The sequence below is a fragment of the Chiloscyllium plagiosum genome, chromosome 11, assembly GCF_004010195.1.
Source record: "Chiloscyllium plagiosum isolate BGI_BamShark_2017 chromosome 11, ASM401019v2, whole genome shotgun sequence".
Taxonomy (NCBI): Eukaryota; Metazoa; Chordata; class Chondrichthyes; order Orectolobiformes; family Hemiscylliidae; genus Chiloscyllium; species Chiloscyllium plagiosum.
In genome coordinates this window covers 19617918-19629694 of record NC_057720.1, presented here as the reverse complement: position 1 = coordinate 19629694, position 11777 = coordinate 19617918, and the positions used below count along the sequence as shown (strand labels likewise).

At 43.7% G+C, this 11777-nt stretch overlaps 1 protein-coding gene across 1 annotated transcript in view; it reads right to left on the bottom strand.

The window, feature by feature from the left end:
• LOC122554191 (very-long-chain enoyl-CoA reductase-like) overlaps window positions 1–11290 on the bottom strand; it is a 93815-nt gene extending 82525 nt beyond the window's left edge. Inside the window, exon 1 of the mRNA XM_043698837.1 lies at window positions 11087–11290. Coding sequence (XP_043554772.1) covers window positions 11087–11110 — 24 coding nt within the window. The 5' untranslated portion in view covers window positions 11111–11290. The remainder of the gene's footprint in view (window positions 1–11086) is intronic.
• Between the last annotated feature and the right edge of the window lie 487 nt (window positions 11291–11777).

The following is an 11777-nucleotide window of genomic DNA, read 5'->3' as shown; positions in this document are numbered from 1 at the left end:
GTGGCCTAACCAGTGTCCTGGACAGCCGCAACATGACCTCCCAACTCCTGTACTCAATACTCTGACCAACAAAATAAAGCATACCAAACGCCTTCTTCACTATCCTATCTGCCTGTGACTCCACTTTCAAGAGTTATGAACCTGCACTCCAATGTCTCTTTGTTCAGCAACACTCCCTAGGAGCTTATCATTGAGTGTATAAGTCCTAAGATTTGCTTTCCCAAAATGCAGCATCTCGCATTTATCTGAATTAAACTCCATCTGCCACTTCTCAGCAAATTGGCCCATCTGGTCCAGATCCTGTTGTAATCTGAGGTAACCCTCTTCGCTGTAACACCTCCAATTTTGGTGTCATCTACAAACTTACTAACTGTACCTCTTACGCTCGCATCCAAATCATTTATGTGAATGACAAAAGGTAGAGGGCCCAGCACCAATCCTTGTGGCACTCCACTGGTCACAGACCTCCAATCTGAAAAACAACCGTCCACCACCACCCTCTATCTTTGAGTCAGTTCTGTATCCAAATGGCTAGTTCTCCCTGTATTCCATGAGATCTAACCTTGCTAATCAGTCTCCCATGGGGAACCTTGTCGAACGCCTTACTGAAGTCCATATAGATCACATCAACAGCTCTGCTCTCAATCCTCTTTGTTACTTCTTCCAAAAACTCAGTCAAGTTTGTGAGACATGATTTCCCACACAGAAAGCCATGTTGACAATCCCAATCAGTCCTTGGCTTTCCAAATATATGTACATCCTGTCCCTCAGGATTCCCTCCAGCAACTTGCCCACCACCCTCATCAGGCTCACCAGTCTATAGTTCCCTGGTTTGTCCTTGCCACCTTTCTTAAACAGTGGCACCACGTTAACCAACCTCCAGTTTTCCGGCACCTCACCTGTGACTATCCATGATACAAATATCTCAGCAAGAGGCCCAGCAATCACTTCTCTAACTTCCCACAGAGTTCTAGGGTACACCTGATGATTCTCTAAAGGTAAACATGCAGGTTGAGTCCGTGATTAAGAAAGCGAATGCAATGTCGTCATTTATCTCAAGAGGGTTGGAATAAAAAAGCATCGTTTTTTTTAGATTAGATTACTTTACAGTGTGGAAACAGGCCCTTCGGCCCAACAAGTCCACACCGACCCGCCGAAGCGCAAACCACCCAGACCCCTACATTTACCCCTTACCTAACACTACGGACAATTTAGCATGGCCAATTCACCTGACCTGCGCATCTTTGGACTGTGGGAGGAAACCGGAGCACCCGGAGGAAACCCACGCAGACACGGGGAGAATAGTCCATGCTGACCCAAAGACACCCAGATGCCCTTCCTAATTTCATCTTTCAGCACACAGCCCATAGACATGCTTGAATCTTTCTCTAATATTCAGGCTGCCTTCTTACTTGATGGCATCTGCAAAGATTTTACTCATACAACTTCAATATAGGAGACTAGGACCCGTGGCACAGCCTTAGAATTAGAGGGGGTCATTTCAGAACAGAAATGCGGAGACATTTCTTCAGCCAGAGAGTGGTGGGCCTGTGGAATTCATTGCCACGGAGTGCAGTGGAGGCCGGGACGCTAAATGTCTTCAAGGCAGAGATTGATAAATTCTTGATGTCACAAGGAATTAAGGGCTACGGGGAGAATGCGGGTAAGTGGAGTTGAAATGCCCATCAGCCATGATTGAATGGCGAAGTGGACCCAATGGGCTGAATGGCCTTACTTCCACTCCTATGTCTTATGGTCCTAGGGATTTATCCTCTTTTATGCATTTCAAGACATCCAGCACTTCATCCACTGTAATATGGACATTTTTCAAGATATTACCACCTATTTCTCTACATTCTATATGATTAGATTAGATTCCCTACAGTGTGGAAACAGGCCCTTCGGCCCAACCAGTCCACACCAACCCTCCGAAGAGTAACCCACCCAGACCCATTTCCCTCTGACTAACGCACCTAACACTATGGGCAATTTAGCATGGCCAATTCACCTGACCTGCACATCTTTGGACTGTGGAAGGAAACCGGAGTACCCAGTGGAAACCCACGCAGACACAGGGAGAATGTGCAAACTCCACACAGACAGTAACCCCGAGGCTGGAATCGAACCTGGGACCCTGATGCTGTGAGGCAGCAGTGCTAACCACTGAGGTATCTTCCATGTCCTTTTCCACAGTTAGCACTGACACAAAATACTCAATTAGCATCTCCCCCATCTCCTGCGGCTCCACATAAAGGCCGCCTTGCTGATCTTTGAGGGGCCCAATTTTATCCCTAGTTACTCTTTTGTCCCTAATGTATTTGTAAAAACTCTTTGGATTCTCCTTCACTCTATATGCCAAAGCTATCTCATGTCCCCTTTTTGCCCTCCTGATTTCCCTCTTAAGTATACACCTACTGCCTTTATACTTTTCTAAGGATTCACTCGATCTATCCTGTCTATACCTGACCTATGCTTCCTTCTTTTTCTTAACTAAACCCTCAATTTACTTAGTCATCCAGCATTCCCTATACCTAACAGCATTTCCTTTCACCCTAACAGGAATATACTTTCACTTGACTCTCGTTACCTCATTTCGGAAGGCTTCCCATTTGAAAGTTCTTGCCTAATACCGTCAAAATTGGCCTTTCTCCAATTTAGAACTTCAAATTTTAGATCTGGTCTATCTTTTCCATCACTATTTTAAAACTAATAGAATTATGGTCACTGGCCCCAAAGTGCTTCCCCACTGACACCTCAGTCACCTGCCCTGCCTTATTTCCCAAGAGTAGGTCAAGTTTTGCATCTTCTCCAATGGGTACATCCATGTACTGATTCAGAAAATTTTCTTGTACACACTTAACAAATTTCTCTCCATCTAACCCCTTAACTCTATGGCAGTCCCAATCTATGTTTGGAAAGTTAAATCCCCTATCATAACCACCCTATAATTCTTACAGAAAGCTGAGATCTTACAAATTTGTTTCTCAATTTCCCTCTGACTATTACGGGGTCTAAAATTCAATCCCAATAAGGTGATCATCCGTTTTCTATTTCTCAGTTCCACCCAAATAACTTCCCTGGATGTACTTTTGGGAATATCCTCCCTCAGTACAGCTGTAATGCTATCCCTAGAACCTGTGTCCTTGGATATTCAGTTCCCAGCCCCGATCCTTTTGCAGACACATCTCGGAGATACCCACAACATCATACCTTCGAATTTCAATCTTCACTGCAAGCTCATTTGTTCATATACTTCCTGCATTTAAGTACAACACCCTCAGTCCTGCATTAACTGCCTCCTTCACAAGTTGTCCTTTTATCTGCTATGCCTGAAGTTAGATTTCTGAGCAAGTAAAATCAATAAGTGCTTTCTGACACCACCCCTGAACAGCACTGGTTTAACTTGAAGGTCGTGCCTCCTTGTTGTTGACTGTCCTCACCTACCCTTTTAATCCATTCCTCATTAATCCTTCAGTGAATCATTTTTTAATCTGGCATTCTCAAAAGAATATAACACTGTATTCGAAGTTCTCAAAATTTTATATTTTTTGAACCAAAATCATTCTTGTGAATTTGCACTGCACTCCCGGAGTTGGTGAGGATGCTGGCGAGAAGGGCAAATAATTGAGGGAATTGGCCTCAGAGAGAAACTTGCCACCTCAACAGTTAAGTTCTGGACGAGAAATACATGGAGACCCTTCTTCTTTTTAGGAGTGGGAGGGGTAAGTGAAATGACTCCACAGAGGCCGGTATACTGTCACCAAGTCACCTTGTATTTACTTTTGACTAGCTAGCTCAGAGCCAGTCCCTAGAATGAGGAGAATCTCTGAATCTCCTGGTTTTTTTTAATTTCCCTAAAACTATCTCTGCATCCAAAGGGGCACCAGCAGTACCTGTGGTTGTGTGTGTATGTGTAATGACACAGTAAAAAGACGCCATTGTACGAAAACTTTATTCTATAGGAGACCCTTTTTACTTGCCACCAAATAGGGCAATACAATAATCAATTTACAGCCACTTTAATGGCATCCACTCATTGTCTGCCCAATTATCTGCCTTCCCAACAGGTGAGGAAAGTTGCCCCACATTCCCTTTCCCTGAAAAAAAAACAAATCATTTGCCCTTATCTCAGGAAAGGTATTAAACCAGATTTTTGGCGAGTGACAACACTCCCCCTTTGTTCAATGAAAAAAGGGAGCTCTGCACTTCTGAGAGGAGATTCCAGTAATGTAGAAGCATATTTCCACTTTGACGGTTTTTTCATAGAACAGGGTCAGTAAACCACACGCCCTTTTCACAGCAGTTAGTGGCCATAGTCTGAAATTTAAAGGTCCTAACAACTATAAGGCCAGGGTGATATCAGGGTGCTGGGAGAGCGCGGTGTCAGAGTGCATGGTAAGTAGGGTGCCAGCTGGGGAGAGGTTAGGCAGAGTGTCAGCTCTAGCCACTGTGGCAGGGGTTGAGGGGAGGGAGAAATTGAGTCTAGTAAGGGAATGGGGAGAGGAGTTGTTTCAGGTTCTGGTGAGAGGCATCAAGACCTGCAGTGGGTTGTGTCGGATACCAGCGTGGGGGAGTTATTGGGGTCCATGGATTGGCACTTTGCTGGAGTCCCTCGGTTTGAGGAGTGGGGTGGGTAAAGGTTCTAGAGAGGGGTGTGAGGTAAGTTTGGAGTCTCTTAATTAGTTCCTCAGCAGTTAAACTACGTAGAGTCTTACAGCATGGAACAGATTCTTCGGTCCAACTCTTCCATGATGAAAAAGTTTCCCAATCTAAACTAGTCCCATGTACCTGTATATGGCCCATATCCTTCTAAACATTTTCTACACGTGTACCAAATTTCTTTTAAATGTTGGAACTATAACTGCATCTACCGCTTCCTCTGGTAGTTCATTCCATATAGGAACAACCAATTGTGTGAAAAAGTTGTCCCTCAGATCCCATTTAAATCTGTATCCTCTCACCATAAAATTATGCTCTCTAGTTTTGAAATTAACTCTCTAATTGCTCCTGAGTAACTATTTCAGTGCATTTCATCTGAACCATTCAAAGTTTCCGACTCTTATGGAGACTTTTGGAGGGTTCCAGGCATTGAGGAATTTCCCAGACCTTCCTTCAGACTGTGCTACAACAAGGATTCTGCCTGGAAAATCTAGCTCATTGTTACCAGACAGTGCACAATGTACATTGAGGAGGCTGGTTCTCAGGGTGGTGCTAGTGTCCTCTGAAGACAGTTTGGGCAAACTGATTCTGTATTCTCTAGAGTTTTGAAGAATGAGAGATGATCTCTTTGAAACCTACAAAATAATCAAAGGGATGAACAGGGCAGATGTAGTTAAAATGTTCCCCTGGTGGGGGAGACTAGAACCAAGGGAAACAATTTCAAAATAATGGGGAAGCCATTTAGAACCAAAATGAGGAGAAATGATTTCACTCAGAGGGTGGTGGCTCGTTTGGAATTCTCTACCTCAGATAGCTGTTGAAATCCAGTCTTTGATTTTGTTTACAGTAGAGGTCGATAACTTTCTGATTATCAATAATGTAAAGGTTATGAGGATTTTGTGGGCAGAAGGCATTGATGTTTTCAATCATCCATGATCATATCGAATGGAGGGGCAAACTCAATGGGTTGAATGGCCCACTTCTGTTCATGTGCTCTTATGTAGTCCAGGTGAGGTCTGACCAGCATTCTATATCTCTTTGAACTGCAATCCTCTTGAGAGAAAGGTCAAGTTTTAATTAGCATGTATTAGCTATATGAAGAGATTGGTCAAACTTGGATTGTTTTCATTAGAGCATTGGAGACTAACGGGCGACCTGATAGAAGTATATAAAATTATGAGAGGCATAGATAGGGTGAATAGTCAAAGTCTTTTTCCTAGAGTGGAAATATCAAATACAAGGGGGCATAGGTTTAAGGTGAGAGGGAAGAAGTTTAAGGGAGATGTACCTGCCTGGAATGTGCTGCCAGGGGATGTAGTACAAGTAGATACGATAGCAACATTTAACAGGCATTTAGACAGACACACTAAATATGCAGAGAGTAGGGAGACATGGATCACATGCAGACAGATGGGATTAGTTTAGAATAGCATCTTGATCAGTACAGACATGGTGGGTCAAAGGGCCTATCCCTGTGCTGTATTGTTCTATGTTCTAAATAGGAGAACAGAATGGAAAGCATGCTCCCAGGTTCTGTGATGTAGCAGTGGAGACCTTTGCTCAGGTTGGGCTCTCTTCCTCATGGTACCAGGAAAACCGTCCAGACTGACACTGACAATGCAGTGAGATTGGCTTGCCATTGCATTCAATGGTAGTATTCTGGCATCAAGGACCTGAACATACTGCAGGAAGATGTTTAGTGACTCACATGAATGGTTAAGGTTTGTGAACGAATTATTATCCTCATGCACTGCTCCATTCAGCATATCCCTTTCACTCATTTACCAATATTCTCCATCAAGCATGGCTCATACCTCACAGTCACAGCATCATTTCATTTCCATACACTCAGCACTGCTCAGTTTACCTGCACTGATATATACTCAAATATGATGAATACATCACACAAACATATTGCAAACTGATTGACAGACTTTTCTCTCCGTCTCTCACAGAAAAGTGTCCTATAAAACTGGAGGCAGTGATACCTGAAGGTTGTATGTTGTCATGCCAACACAGGAGACAGTTCCCTCCATTATTGGAGCAGCCAGACTGGCGACCAGTGATGGAGCAGAAACTATGGAAGATAGCAACATCTTCATTCTAACCCGTGTTCTCAAATCCTGCGTCTCCATCACCCCACTATTCTTTTCCTGATTTACAAGCTGCAGATGGTGTAAGTATGCATTTTTTGCTTTAATCAAGAACTGCCAACTGATGAAGACGTGATATAAGATTTGGTCCAACAGAAATCAAAATTTGATGAGAAGGAAACCTTGTCATTTGATCTAACACTTGTAGCCATCATCTCATGTACTGATGCTGTGCCTACATTAGAAGGTAATGCAGAAGCAGCTGAGTAGGGAAGACAATGGTGTGATAAAAATTTCATTGGAATAATAACCCAGAGACCCAGGTTAATGTTCTGGAGACATGGGCTCAAATTCCACCATGCCAACTTCTGGGGTTTAAACTAATGGATAAAATCTGGAATTGAAAGCTAGTTTCACAGTCACCATTTGTGGGCGGCACGGTGGTACAGTGGTTAGCACTGCTGCCTCACAGCGCCAGAGACCCGGGTTCAATTCCCGCCTCAGGCGACTGTATGGTGTTTGCACATTCTCCCCGTGTCTGCGTGGGTTTCCTTTGGGTGCTCCGGTTTCCTCCCACAGTCCAAAGATGTGCAGGTTAGGTAAATTGGCCATGCTAAATTGCCCGTAGTGTTAGGTGAAGGTGTAAATGTAGGGGAATGGGTCTGGGTGGGTTGCGCTTCGGTGGGTCGGTGTGGACTTGTTGGGTCGAAGGGCCTGTTTCCACACTGTAAGTAATCTAATCTAATTACTGAGACTGTCAGCAATCCCTTTAGGGAAGGAAATCTGCCACATTAACTACTTTGGCCTCCATGTGACACCAGATCTGCAGGAATGTAGTTGTTTCTTAACTGCCCTCTGAAATGGCCTAGCAGGTCACCAATTCAAGAGAACTAAGGATTGAGCAGTAAATGGGGGTGGTGCCAGTGATGTCCAAATCCCATGAAAGAATAAAGAAGAAAATATCTGTACATTGTAAATTTTAATTTAGATGAATTTGAGGTCACCCACTTTGGCCTAAAAAGAATAAAATGATTCTTGGATTCCATTTTGTAATGTTGAAGTACAACAAGAGACATCATGATATTCAGTTGTATCCCTGGTCTGCTTGCTTGGCAGGTTAAGGAGTAATTTCATTGATGGTTTCATAAATTATGGAAAAATATAGATTATCTAATTGATCTGGTGAAGAGTCATCTAGACTCAAAACGTTAACTTGTTCTCTCCATGGATGTTGCCTGACCCACTGTCACACCTCTATGACTCTATGACTCTATTTCCAGCATTTTTCATTTTCACTCGTCTAAGACAAAATTGTTTATTTTAGAACAAAGGTGCTAAACTTCTTAAACTCATGTGGTGAAGGTGATGGGAATTCCATCATAACAGAGTTTTAGATTTCGTTCACATGTGAGATATTATTAATTTATAAACCATCAACTTTACAATCCACCAGTGTCAATAAGTGTTTTTTTTTTCATTTATTCACAGGATGTGGGCATTGCTGGCAAGGCCAGCACTCATTGCCCAGAGATTCTAATGTCTCACATAGGCCAGACCAGGTAAGAATGACAGTTTCCTTGCCTAATAGACATTGTGAACCGATGAATGGGTTTTTCCCCAACAATTAGTAATAGTTTTCATGATCATCAGGAGACTTTTAATCCCAGATTTTTGCTGAATTTAAATTCCTCTAACTGCTATAGTGTGATTTGTACCCAGATCCCCAGAACATTAATAGGTCTAGTGGAATATCAGGTCAAGTGATAATCCCACTGGGCCATCCCCTGCCAATTTATGTAATTGACTAAAAATGCACACTCGTCAATACATTTTACAAAACTACGCATATTTTGTTTGTAGAATCAGGATATGGGAGATAGCAATTGGAATTAATTACATATTTTGTCTGAAGTCCAAATGAGAGTTAAACACTGTAATTCAATCTTGAAGGTTTTGCTGACAGTTAAAATGCAGTTCTGTGTACAGTTTTGGACTCCTTATTTAAAGAGAGTTTTATTTGCATTGGCGGTAGTTCATAGCAAGTTCACAGATTCATGGAATGAATGGATTGTCTTACGTGTTAAAGTCGATCAGGTTGGGCGTATAATCAATGGAATTTAGAAAAATGAAGAATGATGTCTGAAATGATTCATTCTGATAGGAAGATACAATTCTAAAGGAGGTGCAAATGCAGAGGGTCCTGCAGTGATATGTGCACAAGTCATTTAGGTAGTATGCAAAGCTGAGAAAGTGGTTGATCAATTAAACTGGATCCTGGACTTTATAAATAAGAGTACAGATTACAAAAACAAAGAAGTGTGATAAACCTGTTTAAAATCTTGGTTCAGCCTCACCTGGTGTTTTGTGTCCAGTTCTAAGCATCAGACTTTGACATGAAAAGCTGTGAAGGCAGTTAAGGGATGCAAAAAAAAATTCAAGCGATGTCTCCAGTTATCAGGAACTTCAGCTACACGGATAGATTGGAAAGATTGGGTTGTTGTCCATAAAGAGAGATTGGAGCAGAGGGAATTTGGTAGAGAGTTTCAAAATCATGTGGAGTCTAGACAGAGCAAATGGGGAGAAACTTGTTACTCACAGAAAGGTCATGAACCGATGATGGCGAAAGAATCAAAAGCAACTTGAGGAACAAGAGGAGCCAAGGGTTTAATGGTGATGTGAGGAAAATCTTTTCATCCAGACGGTGGTGGAATCTGGAATTCACTCCCTGTAACTGTGATAGAGGCAGAAACCTCCATAACATTTCAGAAGGTATTTAGATGTGCACTTGTGAGGCCAAGGCATAAGAAGTTATGGGCCAAGTGTTGGAAAATGATATTACAATAGTTAGGTGGGTGTTTCAGACAGGCATGGACACAATGGGCCTTTCTCTGTGCTGTAGACTTCCACGACTATGACTATGACTCTTAGTACCTTAAGCAGCAAGTGATTAGGATTTGGGATCCACCATCTGAGAATGTGGATCATTATCTAAAGTGAAATAAATGTACAAGACTATGAAGGAGGGGCAATGGATGAATTGCACTTCCAGAGAGATGACACAAATATGATGGACCAAATGGCCTCCTACTCTGCTGTAGCCATTCCATGATTCAAGCAGCTGGACCAAATAAGGTTCAGATAGGGCTTGACAGAGTAAATATTGAGAGGATATTATCCCTCATGGGAAAATCTAGAACCAAGGGGGAAATCTAGAACCTTTTAAGAAAACGAGCATATCTACTTAGAGGGTGGTGATATTTTGGAATTTTCTACCCATGGAAAGCAGTGGAAGCCCCGTCACTGGATATATTTACGGATAAATTTAAGGATTTTGGAATTGTAGGGGAGTGGAAGATTATGGAGAGAGACAGGAAAGGGGATTTGAGGTTACAATCTGATCACTCATGATTGTATTGAATGGCTAAGCAAGCTGGAGGGGCCTGTGGCATCCTCCAGCTCTCAATTCTTTTGCTGTAATGCTTGCTTCCCAATATCCTGGGAGTCTCACGGTGCAGTGAAAAACCAATGAATCCCCTTGACGTTTGCGAACATCCGGTACGGGTGCATCTCTCCTGTTAACAACACAATCTAACACCTACCATTATCCAGTTCCAACCTCGTCCTATCCCAAGAGTTTTCAGTGCAATTCAGAATGAGTGAGAACCAGGAGTGCTGCATCTACACTTACTTACACACGAATATTGACACCAAGTACTGTAACAGCACGAGCAATTGCAGTTCACTGAAGGCGTAAAACACCGACCACGCTCCAAGCAGTTCAGAGGCTCACCATATTTTGACTTTTTGCACGCCTATGCCCTGCAGTAGAGGGGCAAATGATTCTCGCTGGAGTCCGGCAGAGCACCAAGATACACCGCTGACTACTTTCAGACACACCATGAAAACCGATTCCTCAGCAATAGATAAAAATCGAACGAATGCTGTAAATCAGGGGGGAAAGGTTGCTGGAAAAGCTCCGCAGGTCTGGCAGCATCTGTGAAGCGAAATCAAAGTTAACGTTTCGTCCCGAAATCGTAACTCTGCACAGGTGCTGCCAGACCTGCTGAGCTTTTCCAGCAACTTCTAGTGGGGGTTTTTTTTTGCCTCAGCAGGATCGCCCTTTACATGGGTTATGAGCGGAGGTCCTCTGGGTGCAGGTCTGTTTGCAGTCTGGTGCTGCCAGACCTGCTGAGCTTTTCCAGCAACTTCTAGTGGGGTTTTTTTTTGCCTCAGCAGGATCGCCCTTTACATGGGTTATGAGCGGAGGTCCTCTGGGTGCAGGTCTGTTTGCAGTCTTACCGGTTTGACGTTTTGCCCCTCCGTTATCCTCTTACCTCGAAGAAAGTGGCCCGGCTCATTGCTGCAAGAGATAGCGAGTGTCAGCGCCGGATTTCCCTCCGGGTGTACACACTGTGCAGCTTCACAGGAGCAGCTCCGATGCTGTTACAGCAGTTCAGAGGCTCAGCAAGGCTGGAGCTGTTTGGCAGTGGAGCGGACGCTCAGCCATCTCCCCTTTGGGCTCTGGGAAACTCTATCCAAGGGTGGAGCTAAGACCGAAATGTGACCAAGAATGGGAGTGTCTCCCCCCCCCCCCCCCCCTCTCCAACACCAACGTCTCAATGACTCCACGGGAATTTAGCGCCGTCTTCGATTCCCATTACTCCACGTCCTGGGGCAAGTGGTAGGAACGGGTTCTTTCCATTGGTTAGTTCCAATAGCAACTGTGTAGCTCCAAGGGGTCGGTTTACTCCCCAGGATGCTGTGTGATTTTGGGTCCCGAGACGGAAGATGAGGCGTTCTTCCTCCAGTTGGTGGGTGGTTTCGATTTGGCGGTGGAGGAGGCCCAGGATTTCCATGTCCTTAGGGGAATGTGAGAGGAAGTTGAAGTGGTCAGCCACAGGGTGATGGGGTTGTTTGGTGCGTGTGTCCCAGAGATGTTCCCTGAACCCTTTTACAAGTTGGCACTCTGTCTCCCCGATGTAGGGAAGACTACATCGAGAGCAATGGATGCAGGAAATGAGGTGG